At 44.3% G+C, this 24,071-nt stretch overlaps 1 protein-coding gene across 1 annotated transcript; it reads right to left on the bottom strand.

Moving 5' to 3' along the window:
* Nucleotides 1-10,894: 10,894 nt before the first annotated feature.
* Nucleotides 10,895-23,571, bottom strand: LOC130404219 (uncharacterized). Its single transcript, XM_056608869.1, has 6 exons — nt 23,494-23,571; nt 12,239-12,379; nt 11,864-12,071; nt 11,573-11,737; nt 11,084-11,303; nt 10,895-10,994 (listed from the first exon to the last, which is right to left on the bottom strand). Exons 1-6 carry the CDS (start codon nt 23,569-23,571, stop codon nt 10,895-10,897), a joined length of 912 nt encoding a protein of 303 aa, XP_056464844.1.
* Between the last annotated feature and the right edge of the window lie 500 nt (nt 23,572-24,071).

Below are 24,071 nucleotides of genomic sequence, written 5' to 3'. Positions count from 1 at the left end.
GGGGGGTAGTGCCAGTGAAATGTTTGTGACAAACAATGTGCCCACTTTCAATGCTGTTCTGAGAAAGTTTATGTATAGATTCATGGGCAGATTGACTGGGTCTTTGAATACGATTATTGTGTCTCTAATTGATATCTCTCAGAGTGACACAAGGCTCTCATCTTGCTTCTGGAAACATTGGACCCGAAGCTTGTATGTGTTTTAATTATGTGTTGTATTATAATTGATAATGCCTCATTTGCATTCCTTCTTAAATGTTTTATATATTGTATATGCGCGTGTGTGTGTGTGTGTGTGTGTGTGTGTGTGTGTATATATGTAGTGTGCTGTCTATGTGGACCTTCCTGTGTCTTGAATAAAGTTATAATAATATCTTTATGATGGAATAAGCATTGTTATTTGGGTTACCGGGCGATATTGCCAATGTGTTGAAAAGTCATTGATTTAGAGTTGACTGGGAAACGACCGTTGTTGAAAAGCCATTGACACAGTTGACCGGGAAATATGGTTGAAAATGCATCGATATATAGTTGACCGGGAAATATGATTGAAAATGCATCGATATATAGTTGACCGGGAAATATGAGTGAAAATGCATCGATATATAGTTGACCGGGAAATATGATTGAAAATGCATTGATATATAGTCCTAGTTGACCGGGAAATATGATTGAAAATGCATCGAGATATAGTTGACCGGGAAAAACGATTGAAAATCCATCGATTTATGGTTGACCGGGAGATCATCGGGTGGTAGACCAACGTACTTCACCGGACACATCTCATTTCTGGACCCTTGACCCATACGATCAGGTAAGCTTGATTATGTAATGTTCGATATGAATGAATTGTACCAAATCAACTACTGTTACTCGTTAACATGGTGGTAACCCACGCAGTACTGCAGTCATTGAAATAGATTTTGTTAAATCAATGTCAAAATCTGCCAAAGTTAATGTAGCTTCGTGCTGATGGCTATCGTCGTTATCTTCCAACAGGTTACAATAAGTTAGCAAAACCTCAGAGTCCAGTTTATTTTTGTGTTAGCTAGCTCGAAATATAGGCTATCTGTACCATTATACCAATTGCTAAGTAGGCAGCAGATACATGGATGGATGTCGTGAAATCTATTAAAACAGCACCGCTTTTTCTTCTGACCGCCGGTGAACACCGGCACCAACGCTAGCATAGTGCAACCTGCCTTCGACCAATTTCTGCTCCCTTGTCAGTTTTCGCTATCTAGTGGTTCTACGCATGCGCGCGATGACACTGTAGTACTGGTGTAAAATACATACTGTACCCCTGAAAACTCCAATAAAGACGTTATTATACAGTATCAGAGTCTATCGAATCATGCTACCATATCAAAAAGTGCTACCTTATGCGTTTGGTAGCGTACTTAATCAGTTGATCAACTGTTACACACACACACACACCGGTTGAACGCTGATTGGCTGTTACGTTACACATGTCACTCAGTGGCCACCCTGTTGAACGCTGATTGGCTGTCATCACGCGAAATTCGCGTTACCCTGCGTTTACACCAAAAGATGCAAAAAGTTGCCGCGCAGCAAGATCCCATTCAAAGTGAATGTAGAGACGCGTTGCAGGTTTGCTGCTGGAGCACTTGCTGGCGAGAAAACCGGCAGCAAAATTTGATTTGCAGCACAGCGCAGGCGGGCGCGTTCACGTATTTTGCGGCGCGACAAATGCTGCTCGAGTTGAAATATTTCAACTTTTCGGCAGCAAACGTATGATGACAGCCAATCAGCGTTCAACAGCGTTGCCACTGAATGACATGCCGTAACAGCCAATCAGTGTTACTCCCTTGGAGTGACCTAGAGTTCACTACCGTTACATTTATTTAGTAACTCGAAAAAACCTACAAAACAGCATTCTGTAGTGTAGTTGTGTTTACAGTTAAACTAAACTATGAGTATGCTAAAGGGCTAGAATAACAACCCCAAACAAAACCCAGTTGGGTGCCAGGCAGCACCAGCCTTCCAGGCTCCGAATGGTCTCATGAACCCATAAACTACGGGCATTCCGACGTCTCTCCCTCTTCCACAACAGGTAAAGACATGCAATGCTCGTAATGTCGGCCATGGTTGTGAATGAATTCAGTAGCACCGCGGGCAAAACTTGCCGTGCCGCGAAACTTCCCGTGCTACAAAACTGCAAAACATTTGCTGCGCCGCAAAACTTCGGCGACAACGCGTTCGGGCAGCAAATGCATCTTTTGGTGTGAACGCAGGGTCAAAGCTGAAATATTTCAACTCGAGCGAATTTGTCGCGGCACAAATCCTCGTGAACGTGCTTGCCTGTTCAGGGCGAAAGTGTGGCGCGACAAACCTAAACGTGTCTCCGGTTTTCTCGAGCGAATAATTCGCCGTTCACTTTGTATGGGATCTTGTCGCCCCATCACGTTTGGTGTGAACGCACAGTATACAAGATACAGCAGATACAAATATTGGGGGAATATTACAGGGGAAACCTTTTGGTTACCTGAGTACATATGTATAAAGTACAATCACACTGTATCTGTATTTAAATTGCTGTTTAACACTGACTTGTCTTTTCTGTTCTCTTACAGATCACTATTGCACACAAAGTAAGCAAAACAATATTTTTTATTTAATTTCTACTAATAACTTTCACAATGACATCCCGCTGGTCAAAGAGGCGGAAAATTAAATCAATGCTTAGGGCAACAGTCAGAAATCCTGCAGCAGCTTGATAAAACCTTAAAAACCAAACCAAAACAACCCAAAAAGTACATAGTTCGGTCGGTGCCATGCCGTAATTCCGACGCCTCATTGTTCCGACGTCTCAATGGTCCGAAATATTTCCCATTAGATCAACATGCCACTATGCCGACGGTTCAATGTTCCGAAAACGGAACCCATTGGTCCGAAGGTCCGTTAGTCCGACTTATCAAAAAGGAGGCGCATTAGGCCGACGGTTCAATATGCCAAATAGGCCAATTCCACATGTGTGATTATGAAACCAAAAATAAAAGACGATAGGCTAAGTTCCAGCAGTGCACTTCACCAAGCCAGACAGTTGATGTGGGCTTGAACGGTCACAAGAGGTGAATTTATGTAGCGCACGTTATACAAGGACTAATACCTTTCCCGTAAAGAAGTCAAGCGGTGAGTGAAAAACAAGTAAAAAATGTTATCATTAGTAGCTGTGTGTGGGCCTATATGTGTTGTTTACTGTGTTTACAGTGGGCTTTAGCCTAAATAATTTCGCTGGTATTGATTTAGTCAAACTTATACCTCATACCGTGTACTTAGTCAAGTGTTTTTGTGTGTGTGTGTGTATGCGTGTTCGTGCCCGTGTTGAGAATTAGACCTACGCTCTCTGTCCATGGGGCTGAAACACCCTGTCAAAATGAAGTGAAGCGTTGTCACTTTGCTCTCCAATATTCATCATGAACGTGATATGTAGGCCTATGTTGTATTTTGGAGAGAGAGTGAGAGAGAGCGAGGTATAAAACTCTTTATATGTAGGCCTATTCGGCATATTGAACCGTCGACCTAATTCGCCTCCTTTTTGAAAAGTCGGACAAACGGACCTTCAGACCAATGGGTTCCGTTTTCGGAACATTTAACCGTCGGCATGGTGGCATGTCGATCTAATGAGAAATATTTCGGAACATTGAGGCGTCGGAACAATGAGGCGTCGGAATTACGGGCAGGCCCCCATACTTCACCCTGACAAATTACAGTTCTTCGCCATTCCCATCATTCATACAGATTAAAATGTCCAAAATGTTCATCAGTTCACAAGTTAATTTTGGTGTGCTTTGTGTTCTATACAGTCTTTGAAATCCCCTAGCTCAAAGAAAGAAATGGCCCAGTGGTGCATTATAAATTTCAGCAGTGGTGCAACCAAAATTGTGCCAAACACATGGATTGAAGGGGATAATTGAAGGGGTCTTCTGGCCCCCATACCCTCCTAAGGACTCCATTAGGCTGAATGCAGCCATCCTGAAGCGGGAACAGCCTGGAGATGGATGGCACACGTATCCAATCCGTCTCCTCATAACTCGTGGTGGGTGTTCTCAAATTTGCTTTTGACAATCAGAATCATACCCCTGCCTGACAATATTTCTCTTCACTGTACTTGTTATTCTGTGTTTGTAGATACTCATGATGAGGCAGTGAGGAGCCTGGACCGATATATTAATCAAGATTGTGACACCACCGACATACAGTCTGAGGGGGAGAGCCACCATGGCCAATTTATTTAGTAATTAATACAGATGTGCAACATGGGCTACTTGTGCTGCACTATTCATCAGGGAAATACCCGTATGTTGCGCCAAAAAACTTTTAGACCAAATACAATTGATCATTCGGATGAGGAGCCCCAGGATGTGAGCAGATTCGCCCAAGCCCCATAAGTGTTATTTCCAGGTATAGTTAGCCTCTGTCTGTCTGTCTGTCTGTCTATTACGCACAGATCAGCCCCTAACCACCTTTCCCGGCCCCCCACATCTTTTTTTTCTTTAGACAAACCAGCAACCCAACAAGCCAGTCAGGACAGCCAACCATCACCTCCAAGGATGTATTATAGCCTCCAACGCCCCAATTTCCCTAAGTCGACTTACCCCAATGTCCCTATCCCAGCATCGTTCCCAGGAGATGAATTGGCCTACCCTCCACTCGGTCCAATGCCTCAATTCCAGAGGCCATCTCCTGAAGGTATGTTTTTTAAAAGAAGTAATTCATGTCAATTCAAACATCCAAAACAACTGCAGTATATCCAGTCAAATGGTTTAATTTCTCTCTTCATACTTGTTACAGATTCTCCAGGCACTGCCAGAATGGCATTAAAAGGCAAGTACAGGAATGTTATGTTCTAAGGCTATTTCTAGGCTTTCATTCATGTGTAAATCTTTCCTAAATTCTTTGAATCATTGAAGGATGTACCGTCTATTAACTATTAGCTGAAACCAATGGCATTGCTTAAATATACATAACTCTTCAAAAATTGTTCAACACTTTCTGAAATTTTTAAGTAAAAGGCTGTCAGCTTTTACATTCAAATGTTATTATTTTCTTTGTCAATAGATGTGGCAAAAGACCAGAAAAGACCTGCAATATTATTTTAGCATGTGGGGTTCTGCATAATATTGCGCTGGCAAATGGGGTGCCATTTGCCGACCTGCAGCCAGATGACCCGATGCCCAGAGATCCCTGGCCACTATTTCAACTGGCCCGCTTCACAGCCGCAACACGTTTTTTGGTGCTGAGCTTCATGTCGGACCATTTTTTCTTCACCTTATTCCGAAAATTCCTCTCTTTTTTTACCGTTGGACATTTCTCCATGTCGTAAAAGTTAGGGGCGAGACTTCTGAAGACGTGCTTTTATATGGGCGTGTTACGTTAATTACGATTGATCTCAGCCGCCGAATTTATCAACACCAAGATCCTTCGTACGCTGGGATTGGTGTGATACGAAAGTTTCGTGAATCTCACGTGGGTCCTATCGTAAGATGAATCATGCGTTCAGATTTGCGCTCATTTCTACGTTAGTTTGATAAATGAGGGCCACTGACTCTGTGGGTCTGGCCTCCTTGGAGCCCTTGGAGCTGCCCCTCCACACCTTGGAGGACCTGGACCGTGCGGAGGAGACACTGAAAAATGGACCAAACCGCCAAAAAATTGTAGTTGTTTAATAGCTACATCATTCTTCGGTCAGAAAACTTCATTGATATGCAACATTTTCCTTAAACTGACAGTTATGACAGTAGACACATGAAGTAATTTGTATTGAACCTTAGTCTCAGTCATTCCACATCCACATTAGTATGCCAAAAGCCTCAGTCAGCATTTCACACTTCAATATATCCTAAAAACTGTTGTTGTTTCAGTACGACTTTATCAATCCAAGCAGGGCTCTACACTAACATTTTTTTTCAGGAGCACTCGTGCCCCTAAGTTAAAAAACTTAGGAGCACAGGAAAAAAATGGGGGCACAATAGGTTTTTGTTTAGAACATTTATTAGCGTGCAGAAATTGCACACACCAACAGCACCAATTTACTAAAGCAAAATTAAGACAAATAAATAGACAAGATTCAATTTAGGCTACATAAAAAAGCACCAATTTCTGCTTCCACCGTACCAGGGGTTATTGGGCTGGGACTGGGTGCGATTTATATAGAAATCGGGACAGCGAGAATGCCAAGTGGACTCGATGTGTTTCACCACAGCATCGCGTTCCAGATTAGGGTTCCCGTTATAAACAGAGGAGCCTGCCATTGCCGATGGGGCCTCCTTACAAAATGTACAGACTTAGCATCATAAACTAGCCACCCGAAATCCTTCAACCAGTCAGGGGTTGAATTTGTAGACTTTATCGACTACAGTAACAGCATTAACTTTCTCCACGCAGTATATTCATAATATTGTAATGACCACGGAAAAGGCAGTGAATTAAGTATTGATCAGACAGCGATTTAGATACTTAATAAACGTTGGAACACACAAGATTGGTAACCATAGCAACGTAGGTAAACAAACCCGCTAAACCCTCCTGTAGCGCTCCCCGCGCTACGTCCATCCAGAGGCGCACAGAGCTTTTGGCCGTGATATTATATATGCAATACAATTATATTATATCATATACTATTCTATATAGAGCTCGGGAGTCGCAAACGGCAACAATCACTTTCTCCTCCATGCTGTGGTTCACCCCGGACTGCACTGCAGGGAACGGTTTGCCGGTTGAAAACTGATTGGCTGTTACGTTACACACGTCACTCAGTGACCACGCTGTTGAACGCTGATTGGCTGTCATCACGCGAATGTCGCGGCAAAGTTTAATATTTCAACTCGAGCAAAAGTGGCGTGCTGCAAATCCACCGGAAATCCACAAATCCACATTCCATTTTTGCCCGTGCCGGGCAAAAATGGAATCGCTGCTTTGTATGGAATCGTTTTGCCCCTTTGCGTTTGGTGTGAACGCACAGTATAGTGTGCTGTGGAGAAGTCACTCGCACGCGTGCTCCTGTTTTGTTTTTCTCGTTCGCACGCCGAAATATTCACTCGCAAATGCGAGTGAAATGGGCGCACTGTAGAGCCCTGAATCCAAGTTATATTCAGACTGAAAAAAAATATAATCTGCACAGTCTATGAATATGTTGGCATGAGCAAATGTGATTCCATTCTGCGTGCGTTAACCCTGCAAATTTGTTATACTTTGCCAGACTGCCCGTCTCGCCATTATTGGAGGGACTACCCTAGAGGTGAGGGTCCGCCGGATGATGGCCAATTTGTTGACCAACGAACTGGCTTCAGGACTGAACTGGGCCGGAAAGAAGCAGGGCAAGGAGCAGGCCAAACAGAAGCGGCCCTTTAAAGACTTGGCAATCTGCCAAGTCTTTGTCATGAAATTGTGGACACTTTCTTACCACGCGCCTGCCCGTGTGATGCTGCTAGCAAGCACGCTACGGCAGAGCGACTCCTCCGTTTTCAAACTTTCGATGCACTGCTATAACACTCTCGGCATGTTCCCTAGCATTTAAACATAAATACATAAACAGTTACACAACCACTGTTCGTACCTGTATAGAAAGAACTTGAAGTTGAATTCCAAAGTTGAAATGATCGAGGAAACGGCAAAGCACGCTATTCCCCTACAGGCTGAACGAGGCAAAACAAAACACCATCTAGACTCGAGATTGAACTCAAAATGAGGTGAAATAAAGCAACACTGCCACAACTTTCCTAATTTAAATCATCATAATAATGTTGTAGCAAATAAACAATAGTCCATTTTTTAGATAAACATGGGAATAACCAAAAACATATTTTACCAGCATCTTTATATACCTGAAGTGAACCTAGAGTGAGTGAAAAGTCTGTTTTTGCATTTTGAAGCATTTTTTTAACTTATTTACTGCAACACATATTTATAACCATTACATTAAAGGTCCCATGACATGAAAATCTCACTTCATGAGGTTTTCTAACATAAATATGAGTTCCCCTAGCCTGCCTATGGTCCCCCAGTGGCTAAAACTTGCGTTTGGTGTAAAACGAGCACTAGCTGTTCTGCTCGCCTTCGAAAAAACGGAGGCTCAAGTGCGCTGATTTGGAATGTCTGTATTTAGGACGTCACCAAGAATCTCAGCTCCTCCCCTTACTCTGCCTGGCCCGCCCAGAGACGTTGGCCTGCCAATGAGACTCGACCATGCGAGCGCCACGTGTGTGTGTGTGTGTGTGTGTGTGTGTGTGTGTGTGTGTGTGTGTGTGTGTGTGTGAATACACACACTGTAACGCAAGTGTTTCTTGTCGGTTCTTTGACGTGTCTTGTACCCCCACAACAGTCTCGTTGTGGGGGTTGTCTGAGCCATGGTTGAGAAGGAATTGGGGGAAAGGAACTTTGGCTTTGACTCGCTGAAGTACATGAACTGCGACATGCCACCGGTTGCCGCGAGGCACCATCGCCCGGCAGCGGGCAGCGGGCAGCGGGCAGCGCGCGGTTCAGTCGACTTCAGGTTAATGTGAAAGTGGAAGAACCAGAGACGTCGCAGAACCCGTCAAAGGCGTTTGTGATTCATAATATCGTCTGGAGGCGCACACAGCTTTTGGCCGGGATAATATGTATTAAATGATATAGATTTCTATGTATTATATGATATTATTTAGATATAGAGCTCCAGGACTGTAACGCAAGTGTTGTACACTTCCTTGTTATTTGGATAACCGTTCTGCTTTTGGTGTTATGGCGCATAACACGTCAGACTCTCGTCTCTGGTATTTCTACAACGAGACTCGTATTGGAGGTTATCTCAGCCAAGGTTGAGAATGAATTGGGGGGAAGGAACTTTGGCTTTGACTCCCTCAAGAACATGAACCACGACATGGAGGAGAAAGGGATTGTTGGTGGCGAATGTCTCCCGCTTCAGCCCCGCCAAGGAACCACCGCCAGAGGCGGAGGTGCCTAAGCGCTGCCCGGCAACGATCCTTTTCTCCTCCTTGTCGCGGTTCAGTCTACTTCACATTGATGAGGACGTTGAAGAACCAGGAACGTCGGAGAACCCAACGCGGTCGTTTGAGATTCATAATATTGGCTCACACAGCTTTTGGCCTTAATAATATATATTATATGATATAGATATCTATGTAGGCTATATGATAATATTTAGATATAGAGCTCCAGGACTCCCGTGTGTTCTAGAATATTTACAGAACACGGCTAAAGGCTGTGTGCGCCTCGCCATTGCGATACATCCACTGTAAACAGAGCGGATGGTACCGTGGCTGCAAGCTGCTCAGGGCCACACCCCCATCCTCCTCCTTGACCCGCCTCGCTCCTCCTCATTTGCATTATAGCTACAGACACCAAAACAGCGCATTTGGGGGAAGCTCAATGTGCGACTGGCTCGGAGTGGCTGTAACTCTGCACCACGGCTGAATTTCGGGAACGTCTTTGAATACTGTGTTAGTTGCCCACTGATACCTATATTAAAGAATACATAAAATAGCATGTCATGGGACCTTTAAAGAGAAAATAACCAGTGTAAACGGTGAGATAGAGTTATGGTGTGATTCTGTGCTTGTTGGTGTTGCTCATGTGTTCTTATTTATAAGGAACAGGAACCAAGTGCATCAGAGCTTAATGAAAGGCAGGAACTGGTAGATGGCAATGAAGAGGTGAGTTGGCAGAAACAAGTTCCTAAAAGGAGAAAACACTGCATTTTAAAATAAATAAATAAGACAGAGCTAAATCAATGAAGTTATCAATCTTCTGTCTTTGTTTACATTTGATCAGGGAGAGGAACTAAGTCAATCAGAACTTAGTGAATGGCAGGAAATTGTGGATGAGGACAATGGAGAGGTGAGGTCAACACGTAACTGAAGAAAAAAATTATATTTTTTGCTTGTAATGACATTTTGAGCATGTTAAGTGGCCAAGAGCATGGCTTAAAATATAGATTAGCATTGTGACTTGCCTGGATGGACTCGTCACAAGGACATTTTCCCATTATTGGCCGCTCACAGTACTCAGTCACCCTAGAAAAACAAACCTGTGTGTCAATTGACAGATTTCCATTTAAAAAGGCAACACTACATGAACAACAATATTTCACCCTGTGAAATTAAAGTATGATTCAATACATTGAAACAAGCTACATTCAATTTGTACATGGTCTGTGTCAGGAACAGGACCCAGGTCCATCTGAGATAAACCAAAAAATGCAGGAACAGGCAGATGAGCATGACGAGGTGAGGCCCTCAAATGTCTTGAGAAAGACCTGATCGTATTCAAATAAACAAACAGACAGGCAGCAACAATGATCTTAAATCAAGTCAACATTGAAATCTGCATTCTGTTTGCCAAATATGCAGTCCTCACACTGAACTTTTTACACTTACTCACATCCAATGAACTAACTACATTTCAGGAGCAGCCAGCTACTCAAACTGAGGGGATCTGCCTTGAACACCCAATGGATGGCCCGTACCAGCCCAGTGCACGAGAAATTGAGCCACAAATTCTGCAGAATAGGACTCTTACCTTCCAAGATATTTGGTATGAAGCATTCCCTTGGCTGCACTACAGCCAGCAAGTTAAGGGGGTTTTGTGTTTCCCCTGTATGACTGCTTTTGCAAACCAAAAATCAGCATTGGCCTAAAGTGCTGAAAAAACATTCATCTCTGTAGGGTTCAGAAACTGGAAAAAAAGTAGGGAATCATTCAGCAGACACCAAAACAGCAAGGCACATTTAATTGCCCTCAACACACAGGCGCACAAAAAGGATTCCGTAAGAAATAAACTGTGCCGCCCTTCAGCAAGGGCCCAAGAGTCAGCCAGGTTGGCTCTTTTACAAATTGTAGGTGCGGTAAGGTACCGCTCCAAACAGGGCTTGGCTCTTAGGGGCCATGCCAATTTGGATGGAAACTTCCAAAATTATCTTCGAGATAAGGCGGAGGATGACCCCAACCTTGCAAGCTGGCTGAAGAGAGACCATCCCTACACAAGCCCGGACACACAAAATGAGTTACTGAGAATTATGGGTCATATTATAATTAGGGGGATAGCCGCAGAGATTTCTGCCTTACCTGTGCTGCAGTATTCCCTCATAATGGACGGAACACAGGACGTCAGTGGAACAGAGCAGATCTCCATCTGCCTCCGCTATGTGGACCAAGATCTGGAACCAAGGGAGGAGTTTGTAGGGTTGTACGAGGCCTCTTCCACAACTGGCGAGCATCTCTGGAGAATTGCCTCCGATGTGCTGCTCCGTCTCAATCTTCCACTCTCGGGTCTTCGTGGCCAAACCTATGATGGAGCAGCAAACATGTCAGGGCACCTATCTGGGATGCAAGCTTTGGTCCGCAGAGAACAGCCCCTTGCCACTTTTGTCCACTGTGGTCCTCACTGTGTGAATCTGGTCACGCAAAAAGCCTGCTTATCCACACCAGTTCTGGGAAATTCAAAACAATCTTTAAACAGATAGCATTGACTGAAAATGGCTCATTCACCACAATCAAGCCATTGTGTGCTACCAGGTGGACTGTGCGAACACCAGCGATCAAGTCGGTCCTCACCCAATACGAGGTGATCTTGGCTGCATTGGAGGAGTTGGCTTCCTCGAATGGGGTCACAGCTCCTCGAGCAAGTGGCCTTCTTGACCATCTCCAAAAAGGCAACACGGTACTTGGCCTTATCCTTGGGCAGGATATTCTCCTGCAGCTTGAAGGTCTCAATAAAAGCTTGCAAGGGAGGGCAGTAACAATTGGCAGGATGTTAGATGCTGTTGATTGCACAAGGAAAGCGTTTGTGGCACAGAGAACAAGCGAGAAATTTATGAGGCTTTACTCAAGAGCTGTAGAACTCACCACATCTCTTGATCTTCAGCCAATAAATCTTCCACAAGTACGGAAACCAGCTAACCGATATGGTGGGCCTGCAAAAAGCCACACCCCGTCTTCGGCAGAGGACTTTTTCAGGGTGCAATTTTTCTCTGCCATCGATACAGCAAGCGTGCAGCTGGATGAGAGGTTCAACCAAGAGGGCCTTGACCGTTTGGCCACGTTGGAGCAACACCTAGTGTCGGGAGAAATTAGCGAGGTAGTAGAGCTCTACCCAGAATTGGATGCACAGCTGCTGCAAATGCAACTAGCTATGCTGAAGGCAAATTACAAGTTCAATTCTTGTCAGGAAGTCACTAATGTCTTGAAGACCATGGTACCAGAAGTAAGGCGGCTGTTTACCCAGGTGGAGGCTCTTGTTAGGCTGTTGCTTGTGGTCCCAGTCTCTTCTTGCGAAGCGGAGCGGAGCTTCAGTGCCCTGCGTCGTTTGAAGAATTGGCTCCGCTCCACGATGGAGCAGTCACGACTCAACAGTGTGTCTGTCTGCCATGTCCACAAGGAGAAGCTGGAGAAAATAACGAGACAGAAAATAGCCACTGCCTTCATTGGCACATCGGAGAGGCGTGAACATTTGTTTGGGGCATTTTAAAACACAGAATATGCAATGTTTGTTTGCATTTAGTAGTTGTCCAGCGTGGCATAATTTACACACACACCCCAGTTTTGTGTTCTGCAAGAATTTGCATAAAGAAAAACAGTTTTTCAGGGTTCTTCTTGCAATAAATTGTATTTAGTAGTTGCCCAGCTGTTTTTCTGGGTTATTATTGTATATATTGTGTCACAAAAACACACACACACACACACACACACACACACACACACACACACACACACACACACACACACACACACACACACACACACACACACACACACACACACCCTTTGTGTTCTGCTTGAATTGCTGTGCAATCAAAAAGCTTTTCAGTTTTTTTTGCCAATTAAAAAACAAAATGCTGAACTCACAACCATATCTGGTCACAGTTCTTACTTCGGTATTTTCACAACGTAATGCATATGCAACCACCTTTTTTCAGTCCACGCAAAGGCACTTGCAGCAGGTCTGGTCTGGAGAAGGATAATAAAATGGATTGCATCAGTGTCAGAAATATAACCACTAGGCCTACACAGTTGGAATTGTGTTACACTAGCCTAGCCCATCAATAACAAGCTTAGATAAGCTTAACTTTGGTAAAATAAAATGTCACCACATGGGAAGACTGGCCGAGGGTAGCGTAGCATTAATGTTACCTCATCTAAACTCTAACTGCATCTAAGATGATACAATTATGTAATGCTATCGCTAACAGCGGTCAGATCCAACTTGACTGTGGCAGCGAGCTAGGCCTACTTGGCTTCTAGAAGCTAATGTTGGCTATTAGCTTCAACGTCAACGATAGAACTTAGAAACTATCAAGATAAATCGTTCGCTGCCCTCGGTCAAACTACGACAAAGGAGTTTGTACAGATTGTCATCATCATGAATAAATATACTGTAGATACGTTACGTTACCTCCTCCTGACTCCTCTCCTCAAATGAATGAGGCTGCAACCGCAGCAGATTGTCCATGGAAGTGCGCGCTGCGCGGCAAGCAGTCAGGTTCAGATTACACAGAGAAGGAGCCGCCCACCGTACCACCCACCCATCCCCCATTCTAGAACTATCCAAGTGTTGCAAATTGTTGACGGCTGTGTGCCATATCCAGATAGACTTTTTGTGGATTGGTTCGCATCTGTCTCGACTCTCGCGCTATTAACATTCATTTTTAAAAAACTGCATTGAATTTTTATTTATTTTTTCTGGTGGGGACAAAATGAGTCTTTACGAAAACTGGTGGGGACGCGTCCCCGGCGTAATCGACGCCTATGGTATACATAAATAATGTAATCTTGTGAGCGGGTAAATTGACATTGTTGACAGTGGTGTTTAACACCAGCTACGTCCATGCAAAATATAGCAACGTATCATTAAGTTGCAAAAACGTTTGAAAAGTGGCACAGGTCTTTAGGCTTGATTATTTGCATTAACATGATGAATCTATAAAAAGCAATACGGCACAAAATATTTCTGAAAACTAATATAACTTCACTTCATTTGAACGTGTACTGCTCTGCCATTTTCAAGAACCCGCCCAGTGAACGCAGAGGATTGTGGGTAGTTTTGGCTCGTCTAGGATGCAGCGATGCATCCTTGAAAAATCTCAGAATTCTCAAAAACAAAGGACGCAAAAATGGCGCGGCTTTCGAGTGTCCTCAACATTGGAACAGTGCTTGTCGGCGTTCTATGACGTAGCGTCCTTAAAAGGGCGGCCGTTGAGCATGCTTCCTTGACATTGGGTAACAGCCTATAGACAAGTTTACGCGTCGAACCCTGGGCGGCGCCATTACCCTCCACAAATGCATTTCATTTCCGCCGGAAGTGGTTTGCGCAGCGGTTGCCAGTGGAAACAGACGCTTTGACAGCCCACTGTCAGATTGATATGGTAAGCTAATAATATCCATACAATGGCAACAAAGTTTAAATGATCTTACTGGAGATGGCATTACTATCCCCCACCCGAATTCAGTGCAGAACTGGGTGGATAACATGGCGACGTGGCCCAACATAACGTACAGCAAGATTTGCGCCTATTTCGTGGACTCCATAGCAACGGATGGGAAAGCGATGGACAGTCTGAAAGCCTCCGAGGCTTATCAATATTTGCATAGCGTCAAAGTTGGTTGTGTCATGTCATACAAACATGATCGTTTTGTTTATTTGAAAGCAAATGTAGAGCCCAGTCAATGTTTGAATAGCGCGTGGCATAATGCTTGGGTGCTGGTAACTGAAGCTGGAGAAGTCAAAACGGCGGGATGTACGTGTGTCGCTGGACCAGGGAGATCTTGTTCCCATGCAGCTGCGATCCTGTGGAAGGTAACTCATTATTTAAGCCCATTATCACTGTGCTACACTACCCGAAGACGCACGAGAGACGCGCTGCGAGTATGCCTCCACTCACTACGGCGGACCATGAGCTGTCCTGCCTGAAGTCAGAGCTTCGCTCCATTGCGACCCTCCTGGATGATGTCCTCCAGCGCCAATCCTCGCTTCTCGCCCGGGTGGAAGCGCTGCAGCAGGATGGTCCAAGCTCGGCCAACGCTGACCACCGCACATTGGATGCTCCCTTTTCCTCCTGGACGACTGCTGTTAAGAAGGGGAGACGGGTCTCTCTCCCCTTCTTTTCCCCTGACTTGGATGAATACGACGATGATTTCATCCCGTTGTCAAACTTCTTCACCCCACTGGAGAAGTTAGCTGGGCTACCGGCTACATCCTCACTCACCGCTCAGGAGCAACCGATCCTGCCAATCTCCCGACGCAGAAAGCGTCGCACCCCTCCATCTAGTCCACTAATGTCCCAGGATAAACGTCCAAGGTGTTCATCCCCTTCATCTGTATCCCTTTCAGAAGACTGGCCTCCTCTACCTGCCCCGCAGCAATCGTTCCCACTGCCTGGAGTGGGTCCGTTCGCCCCGACGCGCAATGATGACGTCATCTGTGTAGGGGGCGCTAATCCCTCTTCTACTGATCCTGAAAACCCTGGCAACTCCCATCTCTCCCTGTCTCCTAAATTGTCAGTCTATGACAATGGCTGCAAGAATCAACCTCCTGAAATTCTTATACTTGGTGACTCTATCATCAGAAATGTGCATCTCCCAGGCTCCATTACTTACTGTCTCTCTGGTGGGATTACTACTGACTTTATAGAACGGATACCTGTCCTTATTGATCTCCACCCATCTGTTCACACTGTTCTATTGCACACTGGCACAAATGACGTCATGTCCAGACGCTCCTGCAAACTATACCTTGATCTTGAGTCACTGATTCACACTGTTGAAAGCCTCGGGAAGAGGTGTATTCTCTCTGGCCCTATTCCCACCCTGCTCAAAAGCTCAGAGCGTTTTAGCCGACTTTTCAGTCTGCACACGTGGATGCAGAACTTCACCACTGCAACAGGCCTGGGTTTTATCAGTAATTTTGACTATTTCTGGACTGAGCGTGATCTCTTCAAATTTGATGGCTTACACTTGAATAGGAAAGGGTCTGAAAGATTAACAAGCAATTTTATTAACTTCATTGCTTTCAGCCTGAAATGATGCTTTTCCCAGCAAGACTCAGCCCTGCACACGTTGTCTTCCTGTCACAACACTGTCTCTGACAGTGCGGGTCCTGCTGTCATTTTTAACGTTTGCACTTCTGGCCCCTTTACTCCACCTAGTTCTTTTGCAGCAGCAAAACCTGCTGCAAATCCTCATACCTCTTTTCCAATGTCAATTCCAACTTCTATCTGCACTCATATCCCTATTAGAGTTACTGACAGGCGTTGCATCCTGTCGAAACGCTCTCACTGTCCTCTTAGCAACAATCTTGATCCCAATAAAGTTGATCGTTCCAGCACTCATGGGAGGGTCACATCTAACCTGATTAGTATAAAATCAGTTCCTGTCCCTCCAGCTCTTCCACCTCAACAACCTTACAGATGGCCTAAACAGTGCACTGTCAGAATCGCTTGATTTCTTTGCTCCTCTTAGAGCCAGTAGAGGCACTCGAAATAAATCTGTACCTTGGTTCTCCGACCTCACTCGCTCTTTAAAACGGGCTTGTCGTAAACTTGAAGACCGATGGCGCACCTGTAAATCTGAGTCCTCACGCCTCGCCTGGACCCTTAGCTTTAAACATTATAAACATGCACTTTCTGCTGCCAGATCTTCTTATTTCTCCAATTTGATAAATACCAATAAGAACAATCATCGGGTCCTGTTTAATACTGTGGCCAGGCTTACACACTCTTCACCAGTTCTGAGCTCTTCTTTCACAGCTAATGATTTTCTAGAGTTTTTCACCGACAAAATCTCCCAAATAAGGAACAATATCATTAGCCAGCAGCCCTCTAGTACCATGTCCAACCAGGGCTCTGTGTCCTGGTCCACGAGTTCACTCTCTCAGTTCAAACCTATTTCTGCTGAGGCCCTGGCCTCAATGGTTGCCGCCTCAAAGCCAACAACATGTTCACTAGATCCCATCCCTTCTGACCTCCTTAAGGAACTCTTTCCTATTCTGAGTGCCCCTATACATGCCATCTTTAACACTTCCCTCTCTGAGGGGTGTGTCCCCTTAACCTATAAATCTGCTATCATTAAACCACTCCTCAAGAAACCGAATAGCGATCCACTGGTTCTTGCAAATTATCGACCTGTTTCCACTCTGCCTTTTTTATCAAAAATACTTGAGAGAATTGTTGCTGATCAACTGACTCTCCACCTTTCTGCCAATAATCTCTTTGACAATTTTCAGTCTGGTTTCCGCTCCTGCCACTCTACTGAGACTGCCCTAACTAGAGTAGTTAATGACCTACTTGTCACTGCTGACTCTGGATCAGCCTCCTTACTTTTAATTCTTGACTTAAGTTCGGCCTTCGACACAGTAGATCATTGTGTGCTTCTACACCAACTGGAGCATTACGTTGGTATCCACGGGCTGGCGCTCTCCTGGTTCCAGTCCTACTTATCTAGTAGAACCCAATGTGTCAGTTTCAATAACTCTTTGTCAGAATGCTCTACGGTTACCACTGGTGTGCCCCAGGGGTCTGTCCTGGGGCCCCTGCTGTTTTGTATCTACATGCTCCCTCTGGGTATGATAATTGCCGAATATGGTATAAAGTTCCATTTCTATGCTGACGACACACAGCTGTACATCCCACTACAGCCTAATGACCCCTCCCATATACAAAATCTGGAATCATGTGTTCGCCGAATCAAGACCTGGATGAGTCAAAACTTTCTCATGCTTAACACTGCTAAGACTGATTTGCTGGTGATTAAGCCTAATAACTACAAGTACTTCTCTGAGAGTCTCTGTCTTAATATCGATGGCTGTTCAATCTCTGAAAGCACGCACATTAGAAACCTAGGCATTACTTTTGACCCAACCCTGACTTTCCGGACTCACATCAAGGAAACCACCAGGTCGGCCTTCTTTCATCTGCGCAACATTGCTAAAATCCTCCCTGCTCTGTCCCGGCGTAGCGCCGAGGTGGTTCTCCATGCCCTTGTGTCTTCCCGTTTGGATTACTGTAATGTCCTTTTTTCTGGCCTCCCCATCTGTTCTACTAGGAGCCTTCAGCTTGTGCAAAATTCAGCCGCCAGACTCTTAACAAAAACAAGTAGGTACTGTCACATAACTCCTGTCCTGGCATCATTACATTGGCTGCCCATTCAGGCTAGAGCCGATTTTAAAGTTCTCCTCTTAACTTATAAGGCATTAAATGGACTTGCACCTTCCTATTTAACTGAACTACTTTTTCCCTACATTCCGCCACGTCCACTCCGTTCTCTTAGTTCTAACCTCCTTGTCATCCCACCAATCAATAAAAAGTCTGCTGGTGGCAGGGCCTTTTCCTACCGTGCTCCTTTTCTATGGAATGGCCTCCCACTATGTATCAAAGAAGCTTCATCCACTGCAATTTTCAAGTCCCGTCTTAAAACATACCTTTTTACTCAATACTTTGGTTTAAACTAATTTTTAACTGTTTTATAATTTTATAATTTTTAACTGTTTTATCAAAACACCTGTGGTGTTTTAATGTTGTTTTAATGTTATTATTGTACTTGATATTTTGTAAAGTGTATTGAGACCATGTACCATGGTGATTTTGCACTTTAAATAATAAATTGATTGATTGATTGATTATTTGACCATTGTACTCTAGGCCTATATGTCTTTTTTATTTTCAGTATCCGAACTACATCATAGAGGTTAGAGTGTGCAAGTGTGTGTGTGTGTGTGTGTGTGTGTGTGTGTGTGTGTGTGTGTGTGTGTGTGTGTGTGTACCAAGATCATAATAATAACACATTTTCTATTACTGAAATCCCAGTGCAAACTATATCATATGGCATGTTTGCAGTGAACTCATTATTATAATATCAATGCACTGTTTTTACTATACATCTTTCTAGGTAGAAAATGCTGTGAGACAGGGGAAAACCGGGCTTGCCTGCACAGACGGACAGAACCAGTGGAATGCTGGGTCTAAAAGAAATGCTGGTCAGAGGAAGATGAAGAATGTATGCTTCAAACGACACAATAAGAAGGACCTCTACCAGCTGCCATCAACTGCACAGCCATCCTCTACCACTCCAGAACCAGCACAGGAGGTGAGACTCTTTGGAAATCATGGAGAGTGGAGGAAGAACGCACTTGCCTCACCAATGGCAGAACTTTTCAATTGCCCTGGGAATAGCCTCCTACAACTCTGCCTTAATGCTGATACCTCCAACATCACCGATCCAATACCATGCCCACACCTCCATCTCCTAACCCATGATGAGCACCACACACCACTGGCTTGTGTAAAATGCAGAACCTTCTACAATCAATACATTGATACGTCCACACCCCAGCTTGAGGAGATTGAGAAGGTTACAAAAGCACAGAGCAAAGAACAGGTCTGGCACGATGCACGGAGAGTGCGAATTACAGCAAGCACGGCTAAAAAGGTGCCCATTCGCTTAACCACGGCGCCTGAGAAGTTTTTGTCAGAGCACTTACATCCATCCTTCCGTGGCAATGCCGCAACTCGTCAAGGAGCGGAGGGGGAGGAACTTGCAAGGGACTATTTGGAAACTCTGGGCAACAGCATCGAAACCAAAGGGTTAGTGGTGTGCAAAAAGGAACCGTGGCTTGCAGCATCACCCGATGGAGTGATAAACAAAGACACTCTTTTAGAAATCAAAACACCAAAAGTGATGGGAGACAAGTCAATTAAATTATTTTTGGCAACAAAGAGCTGTGAAATCACAACTGTGGCAAATGGCGATAGGGTAGAATACCATATTGACTGCAATGGTCAAAAAGGCTACTACATGCAGGTTCAACTTGGGATGCACTGCACAGGGCTTCAGCACGCCAAGTTGGTCATCTGGAACAAAACTGAGCACCTAGAAATAGAAGTACCCTATGACCAAGGCTTTGTTCAGGAGCAAATCACAAGGCTGCGCACATTCTACTTTTCCCACATGCTCCCAAAAATCGTTGATTAATTTGTCGAGGGAAGGTTACAGTTCTGCAGTAAATATCTCAGCATTTTAAAACCAAAATAAACTGCCTTATGTAGGTGCCCAAGGGTGCCAGCAGATGTCTGTTGTTTACATAATGTAATATAATGATGAATTTAATGTTGAATATAATACAAAGTTGAAAATAAAGGTTGATGTATTTTCATTTCATTATTGCACTGAACTACGATCATGAGTGCCCCATCTTCTTTAGAGTGTTACAATTTCTTTAAACACAATTCGTTCATAGTAAACTCATACATTAATAACACTGGATGAATTAATTGTTTTGAGGAAATGAAAGAAATGGCTTCAACAAGAAAGATCATGTATTTAATCCTAACATGTATTAAAAAGTGAAATACAAAACAAGCCCACACAATAACATCACTATAACAATCATTTACAATATTAACCAATACTAGTAAGCACACAGGGACACAAGGCAAGATTCTAAACCTCACGAGGCATTCTGATCAGTGGACTTCTTAGGTTAACTAGGCCAGCACAGATGGTCAAGATGTTGTCCAGTTTACGTGCCATGCTGATGGGAACGGTCTGGGATAAAATCTTAAAGACCTTCAGTCTCTGGATTGCTCTTTCCACATGTATGCGGACATTGGCTACTCGCCTGGTTCGTGTTATCTCCTCATTGGTCAACTGATTGCGCCTGTTGGTGAATGCAGGGATTTTCAAACTGACCTTTCTTTCATAAAGCAGGTCTCGAATGGTGAACCCACGGTCCGCCATGACCTCATCACCAGCCCTTAGATAGTCCAGAAACCCACTGTCCATGGTGATAAACGTATCGCTGCTTCTGCCAGCATATGCGTCCGATATAAACATGATTAGCCCATTAGGGGCCACAGCGACAAGATATTTCACAGTGTTGCGTGATTTATACTGACTGAAAGTGTCACTCCTTGAATCTGGGTTTGTGGCTCTCTGCATGGCACTTTCGGCACAGTCAATGATGCAGGTGGTTCGAGGGTAGTTCCTCTTAAACGGTAAGGGCATGGTGGCACGAATGGTCTCTCTTGGAAGCCAGGGGATCAGGACTTTGAACTGTTCACCCATCACGCCAATCCAGTGACTAATCACAATGCTCGCTATTGATGAAGACACATTGAAACGGTGAGAAATATCTCCTAATATAAGATTTAGTTTTAGCTTCATCAAGGTCATCAGGATTTGGTCAACAACAGGAAGGGTAATTGATGGCTTAGCGAAAGGCATCAACGCCTTCACCATGGTGAAAAATTGAACCATGCGCACTCCTGTATACAGCCGAGACCTAGAATCATCAATGACTGTGGTGCTAGTCACAGTAGGATCCTCGCACTGTGTGGCCTTATCTACTTTAACAGACTGTGTTGTTGAAAAGTATGTGTGGTCAGTCAGTGACGGATCCTCCCACTGGGTCTGGGCATCTCGGAATTTTGGTGTGGCAGGCTCAGCCTCACAGGCAGGCTGACACGTTTCGGGAGCATCTAAAAAGGTGAAGAAAACACATAGATGGAGCTAAATTAATGCAGGCATAGTAGAGTCCTCTCACTAAAAACATCACAGTCGCATAAATTGTACTACAACATTACACTCTCTCTCACACACACACACACACACACACACACACACACAGCACTGTATCTCACAACCCAACGTACGTACAAGCAATGATGTAACGTTAGCTCTACTGTCTATGAACATATAGATCAGATTGCAACCCTGCGCAGTATTAGCCTAGTTTAGCCAACTACTGCACACGTAGTTCCCGAACCACTTTTCCTCGATACGTTGTCAATCCTTTTTCACACTGTGTCTCTGCGTCGATATCGGAGATACCTAGCAACATAAACCTGAGCCCGCCAGAACGGAAGTGGAAAGCATACACGGGAGGAGTTAAGGAAGTAGAGCGGAAACGGGTCAAAAACTTGTCTATAGGTAACCGCGTAAGCCCGGGGCTTGAAGCTCACGATATTGTCCCTCACACGTGTTAGATACAATTCCCTCCCTTAAGCTTCAGTTACCATAACGAAACATGCCTACTTTAACAAATAAAGCGAGTTAAAAGCGACCAAGGATTGGACCGATTGGACCACTTTCTTCCAGAAATAACGAAATAGTAGTAAATTCATCTCTATGATTCCTGCATATACCCTGTTATAGAATGGTTATCTGAGATGACCAAGGAGGGATTAGCACATAAGATACCCTCACATAGCCACATGGGAGCAGGATCAAACATATAAGCTGCATCAACCCCACATAGCCACAAGGGAGCAGGATCAAACATACAAGCTGTAATAACTACTCCAGCCACAGATGGCAGCACCTTTAGACAGGTGCGGAAGCCGGAGCCAATACGTCACCACATAGGCCACGCCTACTTGATACAAACGCGGAGCGGGAGTAGGATCAGGGCATAAACCCATTTGCAGCCCCGTTGGTAGCCCCGTGGCTAGAAGATAGGTCAGCCGTGGGTTGCTCCATGCGTGTGTTCAATACAATTCCCCTCCTTTTGCTTCATAGTTACCATACCGAAATACTTTAACAAATAAAGTGAGTTAAAAGCGATCCGGTTTAGACTACTTTCTTCAAGAACACGGCAATACTGACATCAGATGAGTTACATCTCAACTCAAATCTCATTTTCAAAAGAAGCATAACACGTGCACAATTCAGCAGATCTTACAGGCTGCCAACTAATACCCTGAGGAGCACTCGTAGTCAGTCATATTTGGTGGTGGTAATACCTGGTGATGGATGTTCTACGTCATCCATTTCTAATGAGGGCTCACCAGTTTCTAAAAAATAAACATCACAACAAAAAAATAGTAATTAATATGGCTAGTTAGGCTACATGCGCCAGTAACGCAAGAGCGCACCATAGTGCCTATGCCACCTTCAGATTCCTTTAACTCTGAATGCAGACGAATGCAGCGTGTTTACTGTTTTGCATGATTCCATAGCACATTGAATTATTACACATACTACTAGCGAACTACCCACAAAGTCTTTCAAACAGCACTGCAGGCCCAGTCTACAGTAGGCTAGCCTAAAAAGTTATATCGTAGCCTATTTGTTTGAAATTTGATCAAGTTGTAGGCTGTGAAAGTTGCATGTTTTGTTTCAAGCAGTAGCCTATTCCGAATGTATTTAAGTGTGGAAGCTGGCTTTCATTCACGAAAGACCTATAGCATGGCAACAACATGGATCATATCAGGTTGTAGCAGAGACAGACCCACCTCTTCATTGTGTAGGTATATTCTTGAGCTCAGTTGTGCATATTGGCTGTCACCATGCTCTGACAACTTCTTCTTCCATTCACGTTAGCATGGTTAAAATGCTTAAAGCTAAACAATCATTAGAATAATATTTCAATAGCAGCAGGATGTATCAAAAGTTTAAAAAATCTTCTTGGCAAAATGGGTAGGCTACATATTATATCCTGTTTAGTTAGGCTTTGGCGAAGACAGGCAAATTTGAGGTGGAGTTGGTACCTGGTAGTGTTGATCTGGCTTGTAGCGGCGGTCCGGCTGGTAGTGGAAATCCGCCCGGTGTAGGATCTTCATCTGCATCCTACAATTCTGCATGGGGGGATGTCGAAGTGATCTCAACTGTTTATGAAAAATAAACATCACAACAAAATGTAAGCAGAAAAGTTAATTAATAGTTATCAATCTTTGGGCGAAATAACATAAGTCAGTTCTTAAACTCTGGATCTTACCATTTGGCTCAATTGAGATTTCCTCAAGGCTCTTCCCTTTGAATTCCACAAGGCGTCCTTGTTCGCATGCCATCAGGATCTTGCTAATTTTTGCTGGTTGCAAAGTTCCCTCTGGCAGGTGATAATATTGCCTTTGGATCCGGACATCATGGCCGAGGAAATCTGCTAGCTGATCTAGCGCTGTGTCATTGAGATTTCGCACTTTTGACAGTGTTGACACTTGCTTTCGCTATTTGGTTGATGAGAGAGTCTGGTCGCTGGGCTCCAGACTCGGGCGAACAGACGAATAGCGTTTGACCCCTCAAGTGGTTAACTGTACCAGGCCTGGCAAAAAGGAACTTATTGTTTGCC

This window comes from Gadus chalcogrammus, chromosome 15 (assembly GCF_026213295.1).
Source record: "Gadus chalcogrammus isolate NIFS_2021 chromosome 15, NIFS_Gcha_1.0, whole genome shotgun sequence".
NCBI lineage: Eukaryota > Metazoa > Chordata > Actinopteri > Gadiformes > Gadidae > Gadus > Gadus chalcogrammus.
Note: the sequence above shows the minus strand (reverse complement) of the source record. Positions and strands in the feature narration are given on the sequence as shown.

Bases quoted from the DNA above. Each gene is read 5' to 3' on its own strand.
- LOC130404219 (XM_056608869.1), bottom strand. From the start codon at position 23,571: ATGCAGATGAAGATCCTACACCGGGCGGATTTCCACTACCAGCCGGAC. The intron at 12,072-12,238 runs GTAAACAGCCGC...TCCCGACACTAG, and splicing joins TAACAAGAGCCTCCACCTGG to GTGTTGCTCCAACGTGGCCA. The intron at 11,738-11,863 runs GTGAGTTCTACA...CTCCCTTGCAAG, and splicing joins GCTGAAGATCAAGAGATGTG to CTTTTATTGAGACCTTCAAG.